Raw genomic sequence first — 25,296 nt, forward strand, 5'->3', positions numbered from 1 at the left:
TTGTGGCAAAATCAGGATCGGACATCCTCGCATGGCATCTCAGATCATCAAATAACCGGGCTAGTGCATGCCGCTGCTTTGAATTATATGAGCAAATTTTGCAGTATAAATAATGGGATTGCAGAAATTCTTCAAATTATCCGTGATTTCGAACCAACAGAGTTCGAATTATTGAGGTTATCCTGTATGTGGATGTGTCACTGTCTGATGTGCAGAAGCCTCCTCTGACTTAAATGTTTGTTTCAGCGATCACTCTGCGGGTGTTGCACCTTCTCCTGGAGGTGCGCCAGCAGCTGCGTCACAATTCTCAGGAGAATGAGAAGATTTTGGAGAAGCTGGCGGCGCTGGAGGCAGCGAACGGGGCTCAGGCTACCGCTTCAGCCCCTTCAGCCCCAAGTGTGGAGCTGCCCACCCTACCTGCCTATACCCTGGAAGAATTGGAGGTAGCGGAAGCAGCAGTTCGGGATTCGGGCGTGGCCGCTGCTGTGGTAATCTCCTGTTTGTTTAGTTTTTTGCAGTGATTGCAGTGACCAGTAACAAATGTATGTCGGTTTTGTGCTTGTTTTTCCTAGTTCTATTAAGAAATAAGACACCCGCCAAGATTAGTTGGATGCAGTGGTTAGTAATGATGCTTTTCTTACCCATAATCCCTACTTAATGTGGCATGTGTATATACATATTAACCTTTTCTGGTCAGGTATACGGTATTGTTCATGTTTATCGTGAAGGCTTCAAAACATTTTTTCGCCTCAACCGCTGGCTCGTTTGGGGTAAAACTGGGCACAGAGCTTGTGTGCTGTGGTAACTTTTGTCCCATAGCATGCTTTGCAATGATACTTACTTGAATCAGCCGCAAATAATGCAACTCTGTAATCGTTTGCACCGAGATCCACGAACTGAAAGCCGCCGCCAACACCAGATTGCCACGAAGGGCGGCAGTGGCGCCGTCGAGGGACCTGCGCAGCTTGTGATGTTGATCTCGACACTCTTTGTGTCGTGGATAATTCCTCCGTAAACAACAGATGGCGCCACGAACACCATTTTGTCAAAAACCTACGGTTGCCGGCTTTCAGTTCATCAGTTTCGAACCGAACGATTACGGGTTTGCATCATGTGCGGCTGAACCAGGCAAGTACTGTTGACAAACTTACTACGAGTCAAAAGTTACCTGCAATACCCAAGTTCAGTGCACATTTTCAGTATAAACGAGCCAGCGGTTGGGGCGAGAAAATTTTTTAAAGTCTTCGCAATAAAGGTGTGCAATACTGTTCTTTCCCCACTGACTGCTTCACGAGTCAGTGTTCGTTTAGGTCTTTAGCCTCTCGCAAAGAAAGGGAGTGGCATGTCATGATTTGGTTATAAACACTTACTTGGTTATGAAGCATTTTTTTTTCAGCTTCGCTGGGGCTTCAGCGGAACTGCGTCTCCTTTCTGTTTTGTTTTCTGTTTGGTGCTGACAGGTAACTACTACGGTTGAAGATACAATGTTATGACCAAAAAGAGGTCGTGTCGCATTTCTTATATTTTTGTAGCAGAGGAACCTGGTCCGCTTGGGTGGACGGTCCTTGCGGGAGGTGGGGTCGAATATTATGACGAACATCATGGGTGTGAGGGTGCAGGAGCAGTTTAGCCTTCACGGACGGAAGGGAAAGAAGGCATTCATCAACATGACGCTGTGCAAGGTGGCGACAGGTATATTTCATTTTTATTTTCTATTCTTCTGCTGCCTGTAGACAGTACTACGTGCTGCCACATATTTCAAGAGTATGCAAATATTCCAGCAGTTTGAATAGTGAAATGAGCACCCTCCTATGTGTGGGATTATTCAAATGAATCAAATCTGTTTGTTCAAAATTGTTCATAATGTTGTCAACTGCTGGAATGCTTTCAAATAATTGGCACAATGTTCAAATAAGACCTGCTGCATTTTTCTTCAGCTGTTTCAAAAACGGCGCCTACACCAATGCCATGAGCCATTCTGACGCAATTCATATGCATGGGACGAAGAGTTCAGTGCCACAGCATGGTCCATTTGTGTAGCAGTATACACAGGACTCGTACATGGCCTTGAAATCTGGACGGCACATAGGGGCTCAAGCAAGCTCGGAAAACCATGCTTTGATGGCAGATCTCTGAGGCTATGGCTCATATGTAGCAGGCACCCATGTTTTGTTCACAGGTGCAGCCTCTATTTTATTCTCATCAGTCAAAAATAGCCCGTACATATAACGTTATGCTTATAGATGTAATATGCTGACTTCATGTTACAGCCACTTAGAGGAGATTAGGGTTGCATCTTTTATCTGCTGGGAGGTTAGCCTTTAGTATTGTAACACAGCACCGTCACTGATGCTATATTTGGCACGATTCTCATTTTGTACGAATATTAGAACAAGTAGTGAATATTAGTTTGATTCCTCTTCAGTTTGGTTTTTAGCTAAACTATTTGTATTTGATGTTGAGAAAATACTGTCGCATGCCCCTAAATGTTGTATTTAATGTAAACTTGTTTTACACAGGTGCGATTACTGAGAAGCAGGGGGTTGACCAGGCTGAAGCACTGGGATTTATTCGAAGGTGGCTGCCGGGGTCAGTTGACCGAGGAGGCGGCAGGAAGAGGAGGTATGCCGAGGAGTTTAGGCAACCCCTCCAACCTGCCGTCTCGGCAGCCACCCAGCCCAGCGCTGGCTCTTCCCCCTGCTCGCTCGCCCTGCACCCCACCCCAGGCCCTGCCCTGCACCCCACCCCAGGCCCTGCCTGGCACCCTACCCCAAATCGAGCATCCCACCCAAAGTCCTGCCTCCCACCCAGTCCTTGCCCCCACCCAAGCCCTGCCCCCACCCAAGCCCTGCCCCGCACACCAGTCCTGCCCCGCACACCAGTCCTGCCTCGCACCCTTGCCCTGCCACGTACCCCACCCCTGCCTCGCACCCAAGCACAGTACCCCACCACTAGCCCTGCCCAGCACCCCACCATGAACCCTGCACAGCACCCTACCGCAAGCCTGGCACCCCACTTCACCACGAGCCCGGCACTCCATCCCAAGTCCTGTCCCCTTCCGAACCCCTAGCCCTCCCTGCCTAGCGCACCTCACGTTTCAAAAAGATTTTCAAAAATAACAGCGCGAAAAACGGGGATGAAGTGTAGAAAAACACAGGACAAGCACTGTCCTGATCAGTGCTTGTCCTATGTTTTTCTACCCCTCGTCCCCGTTTCTCGCGCTGCTATTTTTGAAATGTATCACCAACTCGCCCGCCTAGCTATCGTGTCGAAAGAATAAAGATCTTATTTTGTGAATACTTTTGGTTGCCTCATTTCGTGCTTACCTTCCTGTGGGTTGGTAGGTGGAATTGTACCATATTTGCGAAAAGTAACCAGGGTGCATAGTTTGCATCACAGTTGTATAAGGGAATCCTTAATTCCCTAACGATGAGTTCTGGACGGTGAGGAGATCCTAGGGTTCTTACCCTACATATGTTTGTTAATCCATGCAAGTAGCCAGCCACGCAGCCTGGTTACTTTCGAAGACGATCGAAAATGCTGGTCAGTAGCCAGCGGCTGGGTTTGCATGCGCCAGCGTTCAAAAGCTGGATGCCATTATTCGAAAGCTGGAAACCATTATTCGAAAGCTGGATGCCATTATTTGAAAGCTGGAAACCATTATTCGAAAGCTGGATGCCATTATTCGAAAGCTGGAAACCATTATTCGAAAGCTGGCTACCAATGTTTGAAAGTTGGCTACCAATGTTTGAAAGCTGGCTACCAATGTTTGAAAGTTGGATACCAGTATGAGACCTTTGCTGGCCCATGCTGCAGAACGAACATTGGTCTTGCGTTGGCCGCTTGATTGGCTGAACGTTGGCCCAAAACTCGCATGAAAGTAGGGCCAATGTGTGAAGTGGTAGCGCTCGGCCCAAATGCCAGTGTAGGACCGATGTTCGTGCCAATTTTTGCCAACAGTTGCCCGACGTTCGACCAATGTTGTTGTGCTGCCTGGGGCGCCTCCAAATCACGTGACACGATGATGCCACACCACGTGACACGATGACGTCACGGCAGTGGCGAAACGGGGGCCCACCTCGCGCCGTCGCTGTGGTTGTGCGCCTCCAAATCACGTGATACATGGCGTCACACCACGTGACACGATGACGTCACGACAGTGGAGAAACGGGGGCCCACCTCGCGCCGTCGCTGTGCGCCTCCAAATCACGTGATACATGACGTCACCCCACGTGACGTCACGACAGTGGAGAACCGGGGGCCCACCTCGCGCCGTCGCTGTGCTTGTGCACCTCCAAATCATGTGACACGATGATGCCACACCACGTGACACGATGACGTCACGGCAGTGGAGAAACGGGGACCCACCTCGCGCCGTCGCTGTGGTTGTGCACCTCCAAATCACGTGATACATGACGTCACACCACGTGACACGATGACGTCACGACAGTGGAGAAACGGGGGCCCACCTCGCGCCGTCGCTGTGGTTGTGCGCCTCCAAATCACGTGACACGATGACGTCACGACAGTGGAGAAACGGGGGCCCACCTCGCGCCGTCGCTGTGCGCCTCCAAATTACGCGACACGATGATGCTTCGCATTCTCCAGGCTTAACCAAGTTAAGCCTCAGCCATTTTTCCTCTGATCTTTCAAATCTCCTCTGTCTGAACGTGGCAGCGGTGGTGGCTCGGCTCAAGCCAGTAGGCAGGCCCGTGCAATTTCCTTTTCACCCTTCTCTCAGTCACAACAATAAATGCTTTTTGTTTGTTCGCCGTTACTGGAGGATGGGCTCTGTGCCCGTAGTCTTATTTTCGCGCCTTTTTCTCTCGGCTGCAATGCAACAATATGGACAAGCGACTGGCAACAAATGCCTAATTGCCATCAGGTGCCTATCTATAATAGTTCACCATGAGAGTTTAGTTGATCACTGTACTAGTTAACATGTTTCTTCTGGTTTCGTACGTCCGCCAATACTGGTAATCACCATCAGCTTGACTACGCCCACTGGAGGGCAAAGGTCTCTCCCATTACTCTCCAATTAACCCTGTACGAGCTACGGCCACCATACCCCCACAAACTCATCCACCCATCTAACTTTCTGCCGCCCTCTTCCACACTTGCAATCCACTCCGTTACCTTTTAAGGACCGTCAGTTACTTTACCTTCTCATTACATGTCCTGCCCAAGCCCACTTCTCCCTTTTGTTTTGGACAAGAAATTCAACTGCATTTTTTAGATACAATCCCTGGTATGCCACTTAAACTAGGGCTGGGCTCAAATTGCAAACATTTCTGGCAGGTCTAAGGCTTGAAACACGCTCAAATATACAGTTGCCAGGGAAGAATCACAGCTATGGATGGGCTGAGCTTCAGTCTCATTGCCACCAACTCAAACCAATGGCTTGCTGGAATACAGAGACGCCAACTGTTATAACAAGATAATACTATACAGATTTGGAGCAGGTAGTAACCGCCGGTCTGGATCAGAGTGAACTAGAAGAATCAGAATGGGGTGGTGCGCAATAAACGATAGTCAGCTGCATCTTACCAGTACTCATTTAGTGGTCAGAAAATGGAGGCTAACAAAAGTGTGCAACTTAAGTTGAGGACAACGCAGCGAGCTAAGGACAGAAAAATGACAGGTGTAATGTTCAGAGACAGGAAGAGGGCAGAGTCAGTCAGGGAACAAATGTGGGTTAATGACATCCTGGTCAAAATCAAGTGGAAGAAATTGGCTTGGAGAGAGCATGTAATGAGCTGGCACGATAACTGATGGCCCTTAATGGTAACGGAGATTACAAGAGGAGGCAACCATAGCAGGAAGTGGCAGAAAGTAGGTGGGCGAATGAGATCAAGTGGTTTGCGGGGATACAATGGCCAAAGCTGGCAAAGGACAGGATTAATTGGTAAAACATCGGAGAGGCCTCTGCCACCCATCAACATGGGCTTCGCCGCTCTGAGAACTCCTCCCTCAATATAGTGCTCCTTGAGCAGTCTCTGGGAGGCTATGTACCATTTATTTGCCTCATAGAGGGAGAGAAGAAACCTTTATTTTGCAAGAAAGTTATGTAGGGCCTGGTTACACTGCCCTGTTATATAGGCAGCAGGTCAAGTTTACAGGTGATCACATAGGCGCATTTGAGGGTCCGCCGTTGCATGTCCAGGTCCGAGCAGCAGGGTCTCCCCGTCGCCAGGATGCAGGATTTCCCTGAATTCTGGACAGTATGTTTGTGGACACAATGTAGAGTGGCCACTTTTTCACCCTGTTCACCAGTCCCATGTCATCAACATATTGTTGAATGCTCGCCAGCATCTCTTCCTGCAGGCGGACACGTTCACCCTCTTCCTTAAAGGGGCCCTGCAACGCAGACAAAGCATCAGGTTTGCATGCCGAGTAAGGAATATTGTAACTCCTGAACGCCCAAAGAGACAGCCGAAATTATAATAGTTAATATTTAAATTTTCTCCAGACATGCCCACTTCGAGCTGATGGTATCGCGAATATTGTTCGCGATTGATGGTATCGCGCATATGAATATTGTTTTTTCATACTTGCGAAATGGATCCAAAATATTATGACTGAGTACTCAAAGCTTTTCGCATGCCAAAAAAACTGGAAAGTAGCAGCAAGAAAGAAAAAACCAATAAGAATACCGCTAGAGACGACCATTTCATTCCGCTTCAAGAATTCGTGGGGGCGAGCGCAGTTCAAATCACACAAAGGTGGCAGTGAAAAATAAAGAGAGCCAGTTGACATCTTTCCCAAAAAAGTCAAAGACTGGACAAGAGATGGGAGGCAAGGTTGGGGACAGCCGACAGCCTTCCAATCCTACTGACAAAGAAACATCGTGGAGCTTCCATTGTTGTTAGTCGTCCCTGCCCTGTCTATGGCACCGTGTTCACGGGGAAACGATGCTGTCAGCTGTGGGTCACTCAGACAAAGCAAAAATTGCACGGAAGCTGCAGCTGCATGTGCGCTTGGCGCGGTTTTGATTGGTGCTGTTCAATCTCAGTACTGGGTAAGTAAAACGCGAGTGCTGAAGTTCACTAATAAAGTCCTTAGGCTGTAGCTCCCAATTTTAATCCAACTGAAATGCCTCCCGGAGGCATTTGCATTACAGTGCTTTAAATAAACATCACCTGCATGCTTCTGAAAAAAAAAATTATTTCATGGATACTCAACCCTCTAGTTTAAGACTGGAAAGGCGACAAATTCTCAAGGGGAACTGAAAAAAATAAACCCAGAGGTGCACGTTTAGAGGCAGCTTTCAATGTATCTCGTCATCTGAGAATTTACAGAAAAAGCTTATAAGTTTTTAGGATACAAAAAATGTCCTAGAAAACGGATCTACCACATAATCAAGCCACGTAAGCTCACTCGGCTAGTGACCTCAACAGTAAAGAGCCATTACGTCCACGAAAAGGGCTGGTTTTGAAACTGTGAAGTAGCAAGGTAGGTAAGTACGAAAGACTTATTGCTCTAGAAAGGTGCTAGTACCAGACGAGAAAGAAGAGGTCCATCTTCCTTCTTCTCACAGGGTCGGTGCCCCTATTCCAGGGCTCCGCTGAGCTTCGCTGCTTGTTGGCAACCCAGATTGCCGCTGGAGAGCCGGCTCTCCGACTGTTCTGCACTCGGTTCTTTACGAAAGCTGTCGTTCTTTCTGCATTCCCACGTGATGTGGTACAACTATGGTTTGCTGCCACACCACAGGCAAGTGTCCCGATATTGCATCGGGTAAATCTTGCTAAGGATATGCAGGTTTGGGCGCTACACTGAGAGGTCAGCTGAAAATATCCGTTAATTAGCTCCTGTGCCAACTGAAGCCGCAAAATGCAATTTCTTTAAAACTGCAGTGTTAAAGAGACACCACATCACAAGTCGGGCACAGATATCTTACCAAAGTTAAACTAATGAAGGACCTTTCCTTGACCTTTTTGGCTGTTTTCATCGTTAGTACTGGCAGTGACCTTAAATAATTGCGGCGCAACTTCCCATGTCTTCCTCTTCACATCTAAGATCACTCGTAGACACAACGGTGGGCATTGTGCCTCTTGTGGCCACATCTGGATGCTACGTAGGCATTGCAGATGACTTCTGCAAAATATTTAGAACAGCAACGTGTGCTGTTGTGCGTCTGTGTGTGCGCCCCGGCGGCAGGTCATTTTTGAATACGCAAACTTCTCTAAATATGCTGATGCACTAAGTGGATTGAAATTGCGTCATCAATCTTTTAGATACTATGATATCTATATTACGACTGAACAGCAACAAATAACTAGTTCCTTCTTTTCTGATGTACCCGAAACTGCTATCACTACACCACAGAATTTGTCTTTTTACATAGGAAAGGATACTATCAAAAATTAGTGGCGGGCTTCCCTACAACACCTGGTATATACCTCGAGTCGGGCTGTCATCACTTCCCTATATCACAAACATATTAAATCTTTGCCGTAGGTCAGTGGTAGAAATGGTGGCTGTTTTATATATGGCTGTGATGTCGATAAATCAGTCACAAGCAGCGCCTCTCATGGATGTGGAACAAAGAGAAGCACAGCAGATACTTGGTACCCCAACTCCGATGGCCACAGAACCCCAGGCCATGACCGACGCCGCTGCTGTACACATTCTGACGAAGACGCGATCAGGCTTCAGAATGACTACATCAACCAAAAAAGCCCCGAGAACGCAAACTACCTACCATACACATACCCAACGAAGCCGTGACCTGATGCACCGCCGAAGGGCATCTTATTAAGCCAACAGGGTGATGCAAAGCGCGAGTGGCCGTCAAGGGACACACCTTTCCCGTGACCTTCGTAGTACAACAGCATGTTCTCGCGACGTGATACTGGACATATTGAAGACTAAGAAATATTGAAGACTATTATGCTTATTATGTTGTCCAGATTCGATTCGAGAAAAGCATATTCGAAAATTTGCAATTAATTGGCAGCGACCGAATACTGTGCCAACATCAAGAACTCGGACCGTGGCAAAACGACAGTATACATGAGCAGATTAGAAGAAGATCAATTTTAAAGTGTCGGCAAAATGATATGAAGGCATCCTCTCAACTTTTTCACACAACCATTTGTCACGTGGACTGCTGATGTTTGGGCACTGATAGGCTCGGACCTCAAAAAAATGCGAGTGAGCTTTCACACGTGATAGGAACAAGGGTACCCGACCACGAGCTCGAACAATGTCAAAGCGAAAGCACACAGTTTCTCGCTTTATCCATCCGTGTTCTTTTCATGCTAAACCCCACACCTTTAGCAGTATTCCTGTGACATCCAACACTCTTTTTAGTGAGGGCTCTGAAATCCTGTTCACACAAACCGAGACATACAGGAAAGCCCATTAACAGAACACTACATACGACTCCCGCAGGGTGTCTAGTTGAAGTTTCACAGGCCATGCAAGGGACCTTTGAAGACCGCACCTTTTGGATGGCGCGTTTAGCTAAATAGAAAGCACTCGCAGAATGTCGCATCGAGCCCAAGAAGCCTACCTATGTTTAAACTTGATCAGTACAACCCAGGAATGACGGACGAGAGAAAGAAATAGCGCTTTCGTACCGAGTCCTTAAAGGGAAACTGAAGCAAAATCTTAAAATTAAAAACGCAGGAAATAGATTCTCGGAATGTGATTACACCGAAATTTAGTCGTCTCTGCGCATATTGTTCAGCGGATGGTTTTATTTTCGAAGTTTCATGAGCGCGCGCCAAGCCCTCCCGGCCGACGCGAGGTGAAGAGCGTGACCTCATGGCACCCTCCCGTGGCGACAAATATTGCGGCGCTCTTCGATGCATGAAGCTTCGCTCCGGACTGGTTTCGTCTTTGTTACTGCCTTCTTCAGCGCGTTCACTGGCCATAAATGGGCCACCGGTCTTTCGCTCCGTCTCCTGTCGCCCATAAGAAAACGTACGAGTAATAAATTTGCTTCATTTTTGTTTAGAGTGACGATTCTGCCTCGTTTAGGCTAAGAGGGGCGTCGGTTTGTTGACAACAATAGTTCCCCTCCTAACCACCAGATGACGCCACTAGTCTGAATGTCGTCGGGCTTCTGTTTTAAAAGTGAGAATGTTAGAAATGGTGCAAGGTCCGGAAAAAATAGCTGCATTTAGCGGACGTAAGAGTGCATACGGTTATGGTATGTAGAGAGCATCGATTAACATCTTGAAATATCTGTGTAGGCCGTGAGCAGACGACAGGCTTGGAAAAGCAGCGAGTAGCGATGGCAATCGTGCTTCTGCGGGAACGGTGGGCGCGCGGGTGTAATGACGTCTAGTCGCAGCTTCCACAGGCGGCCATGCGGCCGCCAGGTGCAACGATACGGCAATAAATCGCCAAAAGAAAACGTGTTATCCGCCTTTTTCGCTAAAATGCTTATCGCATTTATAAATTTTAGCAGTGAAGCTCTTGATTACGTGTAAAAGAGCGGCTCCAAAAGTTTGGTTCAGTATCATCCCTTGTGGGAATCCTGGCTTTCCGCCGTTGCCTTTGCGCGGCTGTGCCGGCTTCCCGCGTTGTTTCTCCTCTTTCCCTTGCTCCCGCCTCAGGCGGTGGAGAGGCGGCTAAGTGACTAATCACTGTCATTTGGCCACAGCTCCGCCCCGGCTCCCCAACGGCCTTTGCCATTGGTGCCTTTTGGCGGGATTTCGGGACCCGCTGGGCGGCCGCGCGACCGTCCGAGCGGGGCCCAGGGAGAGATCCCTGGGAGACAGCGTAAGGTGCGTACGCTACTGCTTGTCCCTGCCGGCCTTTGCCGCTCGGACCAGTGCATATACTCGAGCTCGCCCGCACGTGTCCTCTGACCTGCAGCGGCTCGAGCCTGTCCAGCGACCTCCGACAGGCGTACCTTGCGTTTATTGCCCACTCTCTCTCGCAACCCGCCCAACGGTCGACACGAGAGGGAGATCACAGCACTGCCGCGGGGACATTCTCCTGCAGCGGCGTGCTAGCGGCGCGCATTGCTCGAGTCGCTTCGTGCGCACAGCGGAGCCTTGCACCTCGCGCGCCCCCGGGACGGGGTGACGATTGAGTGTGTGTGTACTGCTGAAGGACGACGTGAATAAACGTCTCCTTGGTGAACTTGGAGGTCTATTTCTTTGCGGCGAATCGCTCTCCTCCCAGCGGAGGTTGAGTGCGCTGCAGCGGTGTCCCAGTGTGTGTGTGGTGACGGCTGATCGGGGCCCTTGGCTCGCGCGAAGCTCGAACCCGCGGTGGGTGGTGGCCTGTGTCCACTTAGAAACCACAACTGGCGCCCAACGTGGGGCTCGAACCCACGACCCTGAGATTAAGAGTCTCATGCTCTACCGACTGAGCTAGCCGGGCGGCAAGGAGGGGGAGCCCACAAACGGGTTAACCCATTCCGCTAACCAGGCAAGCAGCGCTTCGCAAAGCGGACGAGAGGCAATTTTGGCTGCAAACCTGAGTGGGGACGAGACCAGGCTCCCCTCTGGGATGACTGGAATTGTTTTCAGCCGTAAATAGGTACTGAAAGCCCAGCAAAATGACCCCTTTTGTCGCGAGGTGAGCGACGGTCTCAGGGAGACGGAGCGCCGTGACGCTACTGGTATTGTAGCGGGCGCAGGGGGGCAGAAGGCAGCGTGTGTCGCGGCGAACCCCGGGGATTCATATTTGCTGGACAATGACGGGCTCGTGCTGAAGTACATAGCCACCGATGACGAGTCCATCGACCCGTTCAAGGTGGTTATCCCCAAAAGTCTGAGAGGCGCACTGCTGAGATTCTCTCATGACGAACCACTGGCCGGTCATCTGAGTGGCTCCAAAGTTTTTGCAAAACTGAGTCAATCGGTGACGTGGCCCGGCAGGAAGCGTGACATTTTCCGCTATTGCCGTTCCTGCCATGTCTGTCAAGCGGTGAAGTCATTGGGTGGCAAGCCACCTGGAATGATGAAACCAATTGACAGTGTGCGTACGTGGCAGATGGCCACCTGCGATTTGATGGGGCCTTTCCCCAGGAGCAAGCAGGGGTTCATTTACCTGATGGTAGTCGCTGACCACTTTTCCAAATGGGTTGAGTTGTACCCCCTTCGGAAAGTGTCAGCACGAGCGGTGTTGGATAAACTCCAGGAAGTGTTCTGTCGGTTCGGCTTTCTGGAAAGACTGATCACGGGCAATGCGTCCTATTTCACCGCTCGGGTGTTCGGTAAAAAATTCAGGGGGCACTTTGACTGTCTAAATTGGGCAGAGGCGGAAGCGTTTTCCGCACCACCTTCGCTGTTTCTGTGGCACTGGTGGCGTCACATGTAATTGAGTACTAATTACTGAGTGATGACAAATCACTAATTTATGGTTAATTACTGATTAATGCCTGAATACTAATTAACTGCTAATTAATGACGCTTAAGCTTCGCCTTTAGGAGTGGAACGCGACAGCGCGTTGTAGCGCTGCCAGGGAGTCCACGGAACGCCACCACCCGTTCGGCGCGATGCCTTGCCCTTTGAACGCAACGCTTTTTGAGGAAAGGAAATGGCGCAGTAATTCTGTCATCTCGGTGGACACCTGAACCGCACCGTAGAGGAAGGGAGGAAGTGGGAGTGAAAGAAGATAAAGAGGAGCCGTAATGAAGAAAATGAAAATTGTATTTGAGGAAAGGAAATTACGCAGTAACTGTGTCACAAAATTCAGGGGGGGGGGGCACTTTTTTGACCTAAAGTGTGGTCACTGATGTGTGGTTAAGATGTTAAGCTTCGCCCCTAAGAGTGGAACGCGACAGCGTCTTGCAACGCTGCCAAGGAGTCCATAGAACGCCATCGCCCATTCGGTTCTACGGCTCGCTCGTCGGTAAATTGGTTTTTGAGGAAAGGAAATGTATCTGTCTCTCATTTGTCGGTGGACACCTAAACCTCGCCGGAAGGGAATGGAGGAGGATGAGAGTGAGTGAAGACACCGTATTCACTAGACGTGCCTTTGTTCATTCCAAACCATCGAGCTGGCATGGCGGAGTGGATAGCATGCTCGTCTCTCACGCCGAAGAACGGGGTTCGATTCCTGAGCTCGACCTATTTCTTAATCGGTTTTATTTATTTATATGGCCTGACTAGTAAAGCTAATTAGGTTAATTGGGTAATTAAGCAATTAACTAAGCTCAGTCGCACGCACTTGGAGCATCACTATACGATCCCTTCAATTGGTTGCATGGTTACTAGCCGAAGTACAATTGCCCCGTTTGAAATTCGCGCACTCTGACGTCACGACCGTTTCCACCAATTGAAAAGCGTGACATTTTCTGTCGACAACTGCTGCTTACAACGATGAGACATTAAAGGCTTCCGCCTTAAAAGGTGCCGTTCCCTCGGAATCGAGCACTACACCACTTCACCCTACCACCCCCAGTCCAATTTGACCGAGCGAATCAGCCGAACGCTCAAGCCAATGCTTGCGGCCTTTGCCGAGTGTCAAAAGGATTGGGCAGACCATTTGAGCGAGTTTGCGTTCGCCATCCGAACAGCTGAGAATCGCTCAACTGGTTTCTCTCCCGCCTTCCTCAATTTCGGGAGGGAGCTGGCGAATGCGATGTCAAACGTCGTGCAGAGTCAGCTCGGGGATGAGCAGACGCGGGCAGACTGCTCTGCTTATGCGTCGACGCTTCGGGACCGGCTTGATCGGGCTCTCAACAGAGCAAGGCAGAGTTTGGCGGCAGCCAGAGCCCAACAGAAGGCTGCATATGACCGCAAGCACCGCCGCCTGACTTTTCAGGTGGGTGATCTTGTCCTGAAGCGCAACCACGTTCTTAGCGATGCGAGCAAGGGGTTCTCAGCCTCGCTCGCTGCTAAGTGGCTTGGTCCGTACCGAGTGGTCAGAGTCTGGTCGCCACTCGCGTACCTGCTGGAGGATCCCCTTACGGGGAAAACCAGCCGTGCCCAGGGTTGCCAGATGGCTCCGACCTCAAGTAGCCAAATTGGCCTCCGTAGTAGCCCAAACGTAGCCAAAAGCGAAATTTTCGCGTAGCCCAAAATATTTTTTTGACGACATTTCTTAAGCATATTGAATTAATTTTCGGCAAGAATATTTACATATTAGATTTATTTCCCGCAGATGATGTCTGAGGGGGTGCGCACGGCGTGTTCTTTGCGTTGTTACGTTTCCCATCCGTAATGCGCGCTAACCAGGTCCTAAAGACGGAGCCGCAGTTCCACTTTGCAGGCGCGGCAGTAGGCCATATCACCTGAGGCGGGTGACGCCCGCCAGTCTGCATGCGGAAAAGAAAGGCGGCGCTAAAAAACGCGATTGCAGCTCTAGTTTAGGGATATTTCACCTTTTAAATGTTCGCGCGCAGATTAGACACATCGACAGTGGAAATACCTTACTGTATACTTACGCAGCCTCACATTTAAATTTTATGCTTTAAGAGAAAGGTTCTCACTGAGAGCGTCGCCTCAAAGCCTCGAGCATGCGCCTTCTTGAAGCTACATTCTACGATATGCATGAGCTCAGAATAAATCAAGGATATATGCCATTAGATGATAATCTATGTCGATTTTATCTTCAGTCTAACAGCACGTTCACAATAATGAGAAAAACAATTACCCTTGAATTCCGGCTCCTTTTTCCATTTCTTTTTGTAGTTCCGGATGTACCTACATCGCCAACTTGCCCATTCTGAAAGTTCTCGTAGCGACGGATCTAATGCCATGTCATGCCACTAACTTCCGCCGCCTTCGATAGTTATAGTGGGATCCGCGCAGCGCCGAAGGATGGCTCCGTATGAGTGCACGCAGATTACGCAACGGACACGGCACTCTCGCGTCGCTTGCAATGAATCTCGAGGGCTGCACGTGTGCCTCTTGAGGCTGCAGAAAAAGCGTAGGCTCTTGCGAGTGGCACGCTTGCTGTGTCCACCACGAGAATAGGAAGAAACAGAAAAAGACCTTATTAATGCGCGTAAGCATTACTTGCCTCATGCGTGTCTTGAGCAGAATGTGTCCACAGAACCAGAATAAACAATACAAGAAAAGAACATGCCTGCCGATGGGTTTCCAACCAGCCACCTACCGCAGCCGAAGCGGACGCCCAAACCACTAGGCCACGTCTATGGTTAACGGTTAACACGTGAAGATCACGAAACCAGGCAACAGAAGCGAAATAGTAGCATTTAATGCTTACGCATTCGCACCACGTAGGGAGACTTAAGTTCTCTTAATGTTTTCTCTCTATTCTGGTACCATCGTTGTCACGGTCACCCGAGGTGCACCGTCAATGGGAGAACGCTCACATGTGCAGACGGCAACAGTCTATATTCGGTGGCGCGCGCGCGCGGGGGGGTGGCGTTAGTTCGCGGATTAAGTGGAATCCATAGGCCGTGAAGTGTTTCCGGAGGGCAACTTTCACGTAGTGTCCACTCTTTAGAAATCGAAAGGCCATGATCATTGACCGCCTGAAGTACAAGTTTTCTCGAACACAGCGTTTACAAATTGTCATTTTGTAGCAAACGCGTTCAATTTCTTTAACCTTCTATAGCCTGCATTTTGATTCCAGCATGCCTTTTATTTCTGTCACTGTATAATTGTAACAGAGCACATTATAACTACTTAAACTTTTTTTTTCACGCACGAAAAAGATGTAGCCCAAAAGTAGCCACATAGCCAAAACGAAATTTCTGACGCCAACTCGGACAAGAAGTAGCCCAATTTGGCTATTAATAGCCCAATCTGGCAACCCTGGCCGTGCCCACATCGCAGACCTGAAGGCCTACGCGTCACGGTCTGACGAGCTTGCGCCGGTACCCATTGGTATCAAAGGCAAGCGCAAAGGCACAACTGGTGCTGCGGAACGCAAGCGTACGGAGCACCGGTACAATCTGAGGCGACGGTCACCGGTGTGATTGATGCCGGACGGCGGACTTTTCCGCAACCGAAGGCACGCAGCCTCAGCTAGCTGGCGAGCTTTCTCGTCAGGCCCTACCCAGGTGAAGCACGGTGTGTTATTTTTTTTTGTTGTTGTTTTTGCAGCATGCTCAGTTCCAGCCTTGTGTGTTTATCAGTTTATTTGTTTGAGTCAGTTTCTAGCCACTTTCGTTTCCTGCTTGTTCGTCTGTTTTTGTTCTAACGTACCGAGACGTACATAGGCAAACTTCAGCCCGCTCGTGCTTGCTCTTATCTTCTAGAAGGAATAGATTGGATTAGGTGTCGTTTGTACAGCGCGCCTCCGGCCCGATTCCGGTCCCGACTGTGGGTGGTTGGCTCGTTAAGGAGCCGTGTGTCGCGGTGCGCGAGTTTTGTGCGGCCCGTATGGAGGGGAAGTTGGCGGGGCGTTTGGGGCGATGGGGGACGGAAAGTGCACCCTTTGACCTTCGCCGCGGCGCCTCTGGACGCATCTGATGAGGGGATCGTTGTCGCCGACCAGCGTCCGCGCACGTGCCGCTGTATGCGTGTTTGTGGCTGTGGCTGTGTGCGCGCGTAACCATGAGCCAAGGCGACGCCTGTGAGTTGTGTCGTTGTGTGCTTCTGCGTGAGCGCGAGGATGAGAAGGACCCCTCGCTGTGGCCAAGGTTACACATCAGGACGCCGCCGAACGTCCTCGCCCGTTTCAGCCGGCGTGAAGGAGGTGCACTAACTGTCTTGTGCAGAACGTGACGTCGTGTCCAAGGGCGCGAGGTTAGTGCTCTGCCGCGGCCCCGTCGTCATCAACGGAAAGAAGACCACCATCAGTCATCGCCCCTCCCAACCCGTTCAACTTGAAGTCTGCGAGCGGTGAGTCGCTGACAGGCCCACTGGGCCGCGCCATCGAACTTTGAGGCTGGCATCCACCTGTAACACACCTGTACAGTTGTATTCACATCTCCTTGTGAACCGTGTATATAATCTGCGTGCTGTTTAGTTCCTTGAAGCGTATGCAAGTGTTTGTTTGTTTGCCTTGTTTTCCTTTGTTTGTGTGTTTTTTTACGTTGTTCTGGCTGGAACTGAAGAGTAGCTAGTTTTTTGTGTATTCATTTCTTTATTTTGAACTGAAGTGTAGCTTTTTTTGTGTATTGCTTTCTTTATTTTGGCCGCGTGCTTTGCCGATGGGTTGGAGGGCATTTAAGGAGAGGGGGATGTGGGAATCCTGGCTTTCCGCGTTGCCTTTGCGCGGCTGTGCCGGCTTCCCGCGTTGTTTCTCCTCTTTCCCTTGCTCCCGCCTCAGGCGGTGGAGAGGCGGCTAAGTGACTAATCACTGTCATTTGACCACAGCTCCGCCCCGGCTCCCCAACGGCCTTTGCCATTGGTGCCTTTTGGCGGGGTTTCGGGACCCGCTGGGCGGCCGCGCACCGCGCGACCGTCCGAGCGGGGCCCAGGGAGAGATCCCTGGGAGACAGCGTAAGGTGCGTACGCTACTGCTTGTCCCTGCCGGCCTTTGCCGCTCGGACCAGTGCATATACTCGAGCTCGCCCGCACGTGTCCTCTGACCTGCAGCGGCTCGAGCCTGTCCAGCGGGGTCCAGCGACCTCCGACAGGCGTACCTTGCATTTATTGCCCACTCTCTCTCGCAACCGGCCCAACGGTCGACACGAGAGGGAGATCACAGCACTGCCGCGGGGACATTCTCCTGCAGCGGCGTGCTAGCGGCGCGCATTGCTCGAGTCGCTTCGTGCGCGCAGCGGAGCCTTGCACCTCGCGCGCCCCCGGGACGGGGTGACGATTGAGTGTGTGTGTACTGCTGAAGGACGACGTGAATAAACGTCTCCTTGGTGAACTTGGAGGCCTATTTCTTTGCGGCGAATCGCTCTCCTCCCAGCGGAGGTTGAGTGCGCTGCAGCGGTGTCCCAGTGTGTGTGTGTTGACGGCTGATCGGGGCCCTTGGCTCGCGCGAAGCTCGAACCCGCGGTGGGTGGTGGCCTGTGTCCACTTGGAAACCCACACCCTTCATGCTTTAAACTCGAACTTCGGATGATTTGCAAAGGTATTGGGCGTTGGCAAGGTCAGATTTATAAAAGTCTGCGTGGTATTTGAACACTACTCAATACTAGGAAGTTCTCAAATATAAATTTATCCAAATGATTTCCAACCATGTAACACACATATAGTAAACACACTTGAAAGTCAAGAATACTAGTTCTCCCAACACAAAATTTCTGTTAATAAATGTAGTGAAAATGGAGGGCCACATCTAGCTACAATCCTTTCCGATATCTGTCAAAAAATTATCATATTATGCACAAAAGTAGTGCTTACCTTGTATATTCATTAAAGGATGCTGTAAAAGGGCATTTATGCAGCCAAAAAAAAACTTTTACTCATGTATTTTCAGCTCCGAACACACCTACCCAAAATTAAGTACACCATTAAATGTTTTCGCTTTACACTAGACAAATATTTTGACTCCAAGCCTTGCGCTGAAAACTTAAGCCCTGAGCTGGCACTAGCAGGCTATGGTCTCAAAGCTGAAGGCATTTTCATCTTCCTGTATTAAAATAATTTGCTTCTTTCTCTTTCATTCTCATATTGCATACCATTGCAAGCCACGGCTTTGCACATTTAAAACCTATTTGGACACAACTGTTTGATTGGAAAAATTAGCGGTGTGAATGATGCCCCCTTCAGGTCTATTGCATTCGAGCAGTGATTTATTTTTCTGGGTGAAAGTATTTCTCTTCACGTAATCCTCTTAACTGATTGTCTCCATTTCAAATGATAACGCAATATGTAATAATCACTCATTACGGTTAGGCGTGCTTGTGATTCCTACCCATAACATTAAATATGAGTAAAAAAAATGTTAATTCACCAGTTAACGGAAACACGTATGGCCAATCACTGTTTCAGTATCGTGGTTCAAATAAGAAAAACCTTGCCGATAGAAGTCTGCTTCAACGTGGTGTTCTCCATAAAGAGGTTCCATTTTTCAAAGGTAAGTTAAATAAGTTGCGATGCCTACATGAAGCCAATGCTTTGTAATCAAATTACATCATTCCTGCACTGACGTATGTTTTCTATCATTCCAACTGATTACACTACTGTTCAATCCTGTTTCGGAAGCTGCTGAACTTATGAATGCATACCTTATGTGCCAACGCAAGCTTTCGCTATTGCCCAAACAGTCATTTGCTAGTGTTTCCTGTCCAGTTTCATGATGAAATAAACTGAATGAAGATTTCTGGTGCTTCTCTGGAAATGAGCTTGTGACCTCACCTGGCAAACTTCCTGTGTCGTCAAAAGGAAGATGACATGGCACCCACGTGATGATAGCACTCTAGATAAAAATGTGAAGAAGGAAATATGAATAAGGAATATGATACGATGGAAATTCTCAAATATAAATTTATACAAATGATTTTCAACCATGTAACACACATATTGTTTACGCACTTGAAATTTCGAATATTAGTTCACCCCACACCAAAGTTTCGTCATTAAAAAATGTAGTAATGGAGGGCCACATCCAGCTGCAATCCATTATAATATCTGTCAAAAGATTACCATATTATGCACAAAAGTGGTGCTTACCTTCAATATTCATTAAAGGATGCTGTAAGAGGGAATTTATGCAGCCAAAAAAAAAAAACTTTTACTCGTGTATTTTCAGCTCTGAACACACCTACCCAAAATTAAGTACACCATTAAATGTTTTCGCATTACACTAGACAGATATTTTGACTCCAAGCCACACGGTGATAACTTAAGCCCTGAGCTGGCACTAGCAGGCTATGGTCTCAAAGCTGAAGGCATTTTTATTTATTTATTTATTGGTACATACTGTCAATCCCATATGGGATTATAACAGGAAGAGCATAAATTGAACAGTCTAAAGCACAATAAGGCAAGCCAGCATAATACAAAGGTAAACACTCAGCGTTGTGGGGGTAAGATGTTTAACAAAAACTCAAGAATAGAAGTAAAGGGGTATAAACTTTCAAATCGACGGAACAGAAAACAGTAATCATGGAACAGAACAGACACTGGAAGCCAATGAATCAATATTTTAAAAATAGGCAAAAATGGAAGGTAATGCAACGGAAGAACATATAGAAAAGCGCACACAATGAACACAATTTGTGCCTGACTGGAAGGCGGGTACATATGAAAAAGTACGTCAAGCATTTATTCCGTACCCAGTTGGTGTTCGACGAGGGCTACAAAGGTATTTAATGATGAGCAAGGTTTATCTTCCTGTATTAAAATCATTTGCTTCCCTCTCTTTGATTCTCATATCACATACGATTGCAAACCATGGCTTTCCACATTTAAAACCTATTTGGACCCAACTGTTCGACTGGAAAAATTACCATTGTGAATAATGCCCTCTTCAGGTCTACTGCATTCGAGCAGTGATTTATTTTTCAGGGTGAAAATATTTCTCTTCACGTAATCCTCTTAACTGATTGTCTCCATTTCAAACGATAAGGCAATATGTAATAATCACTTTCAAACGATAAGGCAATATGTAATAATCACTGATTATGGTTAGGTGTGCTTGTGATTTTAATATGACATGAAAAAAATGTTAATTTACCAGTTAACGGAAACATATGTGGCCAATCACTGTTTCAGTACCATGGTTCAAAATAAGAAAAACCTTGCCGATAGAATTCTGCTTTCAACATGGTGTTCTCCACAAAGAGGTTCCATCTTTCAAAGGTCAGTTAAATAAGTTGAGGTGCCTACATGGAGCCACTTCTGTGCATAAATAGGACCTACCATATAGACATGCACCATTCTAGTTGAGTAGCTTTGGAGCTCTCTGTAGATGAATCTGGGAAAGAATAAAAAACCTGGTACCCTTTCTTTTTCTAATAATGGGTCCAATGCATCAAGAAATGAGATTTTGAAATGTTTAATGTGAAACACGACAAACCTATTTACTTCAATATTTTACTAGAAAAACAAAGTCAACCTTCTATAAGGTAGCCAATACCTCTGCTATGTCACATCTCCACTTTTTTGCTTGCCAGTTTGCTTCTGGAGCCTCTTTCCTCTGCTCTGCACCTCCCTAAGTGCCTTCGGCGACTGTCCTTGTCACGCAACCATGTCATGATGTAACGCCACGGTTGTATGCCAAACGCTTTAGCAAGCTGCCGGAAATATCACAGGGCGGAAAATGGGGCCATGCTGTCATCACCGAATGCGTGAACTGCATCTAAAATGATAATTAGGAGATGTGCATTCAAAAACGTCCATTCTTTCCTGTGCACAGTCGGACTAGTTGGGTAAACCACTCAGTGGACTTTTGCCTTCGCTTCTGGGGTCTTTCGAGCAAAGGGTGTGACATGCATCCTTATCGCTAGCTATAGTCGGATACAACTTAAGTCTGCAGTGAAGCTCCGCCCACATTCAGCCTCCGCGCACAGAATTCCTCCACGACAAAAAAGTAATCCGCTGCTTAAACGTTTCTTGCGACCAAAACAAGAAGCTCACCACAAGAAAAAGATTATAAGCTCTAGGATTTTGACATGGAGATTGTTTGATATAGTCAAGCATTAAAAAGCTGATTTCGTTTACAGTTGCGGTTGGCCAGCGGAGTAATACAGGACGCCGCGAACCGCGGCCCAGTGTTAGCAACTGCTGTTTTTTTAAGTTGTATCCTACTTTAACATATCGACACATGTGGCCCAATCTGCCGCATGAATCTTTTCCAAGTCTCTTCAACAAACAAGAAAGAAACATCATTGAAATAACTACCTAGATCTCATGAAATCATGCACGTCACCTTAAGTAAGGAAAACGCAAAGCAAAACATGGCCGCATTCAATCAAACATACAATGTACCTTATTTGCTTTGTCTGCCAGGTGTTAAAAAATCAGCAGAGGTAAACGGAATTCCCAGTTTTGCTTCGGAATCATCTTTAACCGCAGAATTGCGAGCGGGTGTGAACTCCGGAGAATTTGGGTGCCCTTCCTCGCCAGTTCAAAACCCAGGCTGTCAGAGAGAAATTAATAGAACATTTGGAATGGGCTGCTGGGAAAGAGCGCAGGAACAGGGACAAGATAAAAGAAGACGACGGGACAGGTGCTGCCTGTCCTGTCTTTTCTCTTATCACTGTTCCTGTGCTGTTTCCCAGCAGTATGTACCAACTCGTTCAACTCGCCGTTTTACTGAAATTTGGAATGGGCCTTGGTGGCAGATGACGTTTTAGCTGCAAATTGTACGACAAATTAGCATTCTACTCAAATGTCAGTTATTCGCTCTTTAAGACTCTTTACAACTGCACAGAAATAGATGCTACAGGAATACTCGGGATACACTACATCACCCATACCCGCCCATGTGCAACGACATAAACATTGCATGAAGAAACAAAATGACCCCACCCTGCGAGTGCTGCACGATGGTATTGTTCCAGCGCCTAATGCACATCTTTATTTAAAGCAGCAGGTTACCTCGCGCACTTGTTATACTAACCCAAGTGTTTTCGAGCTCTCTAATTACACGAAACACTGCAAGAACCAAAAATAAAAAAAATCTAATTTTTCAGTACTCAAAAACGGAGAGGGAAGCCAGACATAGTCTATCATGAACTTTTTCCTGTGCTCTGTGAAATAAAGTGAGACAAGCAAGCATATTGAGAACAGAATATATAAATTTTTTCCCATTCCGACGCGACATAAAAAAAAAACAGAACAAAGAAAGGCATTGAGGTAATAATATAGAAAAATTCTTATAGTAGTTAGTTTTTGTTTGCTTGGTTCTAAAATCTCTGCAACGATTTGACATACGAACTGCAAAAGAATGTTGCTTTGCATCCGAACCTGGGCTGAAACTGCACCGCGTGCACACACCTTACACTCAGAAATTCTGGCTCGACACCCAGTGCGTTAACTCCCTTGTTTCTTTCCATGCATCCAAGACAACTTCTATCGACTCACTCTGAAAGGCCTTGTGCACCCTGGGTGTACCCACGTGCCTGACCTTCGTCTGGATGCGATGCAGGTATTCTACACGAGCTCTGCAAAAATTAGCACACACAACGAAGAATCCTCTTGAAGCAGCACATATATCTCATGGCTGGAGATCTACCCTGCAACACACACACATCGAAAGTATCTAATAATGAAGCCAAAATAGGGTGTGAATTTAGGACTGTGAATTCCTTATGCTTGCAGACTGGGTAATTCTGTGTATGCGAGACCTATTATTCAAACGAGCTTCACGTTCTCGAATAATAGATGTAAGAATTTTATAAATATAATTACACCCTCTCATTGCCAAAACCACCAATTGACACTTTCACTACACATACATCAGGATGATGTAAGAAGCATTTCTAATCTTCGTTCTCTGACCGATGTCCGAAGTCTACGTCATCCCCGCTAGGAGCTCCCTGTGTAAGCAGCACGTCTTCCGCTCTACCACGTCCCGGCAGGTTACTCTTCCTGGTCCTGACACTGTGCTGAGTTAAAGCTCGATTAACACAGAAACAATGAAGATAGAATCCAGAGAGAAGTACGAATAGTTGTCTGAAAGTAGTTTTATGCCACAGCAAGTCATAGAGAGCCCGGTACGAATTCTCTTGAAGGAGAAGAAACCTGTAAGCGAATTAGTGATGCTGCTGTGCGTGATAGTATTTTGTGCAGACTATGTACAGAGAATAAAGTGGAATGACTTTCGCCAGAATCTGGAATAGCACCTCTTTTAATTAAAAAGAAGCCGTGCTTTCCATGCTGACAAAGACTCTGCATGTGGCAACCGTGCACAGTCCAGTCTTCTACCTGTGCCCCTGTCGTTCTTAGATTTGTTCAATTTGGGCACAGGCCCAATGGACACTTTGATGCATTGGAAGCACGAACACTTTATGCAGCGTCAGCCATTGCAATGAAGGCCGGTTGCCTCAGGCTCAAGCCGGTGGGCAAATGGCAGCGGCGTCGTTATTGAGAATAGTCGAGAAACGGACCAGTGCCATCCTGAACTAGCAGTAACATTCTACTGCTTGGAAATAACAGCTTTCAAAATATTACAACAAACTGCAAAAAAGTTACAAGAATACGAGTAGGCAGAATCAGTTTTTTGAACATTGAGCTTTAAAGTTAAAGTAATCCACGTAAGTATTTGGAAATGACTTCAAAGTGACTGCCAAAAGCCAACCTAAAAGCATTTCACACACGGTCGTAGAAATATACAAACATTTTTTGCAAGATCTGATACTATTAAGACCGTGAATCTAATTTAAAGGAGTTCTAGAACACATTCAGAGGAGAGCGCAACATGCTTAATCCCTGCAGTGTGTTGCCATAAAAACCTGAGCCAAATAATACACTTCTGAATGCAGCAGAGAACCCACAATCACGTGCGACAACCAAAGTTCACATGCTAAGAGCTCCAAATTTTCCACAAGTGCAAACAATGCCTAACAACAGAATCCTTACCTTTATATATTGGCAGGGGCAATGCTTGAACACTGCCATGTGGAACTGTGCTCCTTTGAAGAGAAATAGGCGTCAGTGCCAGAGCCTTTCATAAATCTTTCTTTAAACAGGCCAAGATGACAAAATTTCCAGTTTCAGAACAAGGCCTACTTTGCTTCTGCCAAACGCTCTCCTTAAAACCTAGGAACCACAACTTAACACATTTCAAGCTCAAAACTAAACACGCAACTTTACACATCACCTGGCACGGTCAGGCCAGAGCCAGGCCTCTCACAAACCAGGAAAAGTTAAAAGAGCCACATCTTTGCAGGCTACTAGGAGAGCCTACAGATAGGCATCAGTAATTTATAGATCACAGGTCTCCATTTCTACACTTCACAGTATGCAACACCATGCAATTTCTGGACTACCTAAGTGCTCACAGACTAACATTTTCCCCAGCTTTTCAATGAAGACTGTGATTGGCCCTTCGTTGGGCTCGAAAGTTGGCGAGCCGGCAGAAGAGCGGCAACCTTCCAGCGTGCAAAAAGTGACAAGAGGAGAGGGAAAAGCGTGAAGACACTGCAAATAACAATTTCACTAAAGATAACTCAACTTCTATGTAGCGCATTACCAAGTTCTTGCTGGAATATATTCGTAGAGCGGTGTGATTTAACATCTCAGGCATACCGCAACTTTATTAGATTCTCTTTAAGAAGCCTTTTATAGCCGTAACAGAGCCCACTTGATCTAGACATTTTCAAGACTGGATTTTCTACAAACAACACAGCGTATGCAGATAGATCGCACAAACAGCCTCCCGAGCCTTCTGGCCTCTCCCTCACAATCTGTTCGTACCAAAGTTACTACTCCCACTAAGGTGTCCGGTTTCTGAAGTCAAGAACAGTACGTGACTGCCTCGCACCACTGACATCAGCAGTCATTGCCACCAAGGTGGCAGCCAGTGAATGAACGTCGTGCGGTATGAACGGCTTTCAGACTTAGTCT

General features: G+C 47.5%; 2 protein-coding genes and 1 non-coding gene across 3 annotated transcripts; 1 reads left to right on the forward strand and 2 right to left on the reverse strand.

Moving 5' to 3' along the window:
* Positions 1-152: 152 nt before the first annotated feature.
* Positions 153-2,212, forward strand: LOC149357410 (uncharacterized). The gene is made up of 2 exons (XM_089577921.1): positions 153-488; positions 1,533-2,212. The coding sequence occupies exons 1-2, from the start codon at positions 234-236 to the stop codon at positions 1,731-1,733; spliced, it is 456 nt and encodes a 151-aa protein (XP_089434047.1). The 5' UTR covers positions 153-233; the 3' UTR covers positions 1,734-2,212.
* A 3,819-nt stretch (positions 2,213-6,031) lies between these two features.
* On the reverse strand, positions 6,032-24,724 carry LOC149357411 (uncharacterized). Its single transcript, XM_089584653.1, has 4 exons — positions 24,310-24,724; positions 22,813-22,892; positions 19,141-19,201; positions 6,032-6,357 (listed from the first exon to the last, which is right to left on the reverse strand). The coding sequence occupies exons 1-4, from the start codon at positions 24,346-24,348 to the stop codon at positions 6,124-6,126; spliced, it is 414 nt and encodes a 137-aa protein (XP_089440779.1). The 5' UTR covers positions 24,349-24,724; the 3' UTR covers positions 6,032-6,123.
* On the reverse strand, positions 11,268-11,340 carry TRNAK-CUU (transfer RNA lysine (anticodon CUU)). The gene has a single exon. It is a non-coding gene; the product is annotated as a tRNA-Lys (tRNA).
* Positions 24,725-25,296: the final 572 nt, after the last annotated feature.

The sequence above is a fragment of the Amblyomma mixtum genome, chromosome 3, assembly GCF_055824585.1.
Source record: "Amblyomma mixtum isolate Tamu chromosome 3, ASM5582458v1, whole genome shotgun sequence".
Classification (NCBI taxonomy): domain Eukaryota; kingdom Metazoa; phylum Arthropoda; class Arachnida; order Ixodida; family Ixodidae; genus Amblyomma; species Amblyomma mixtum.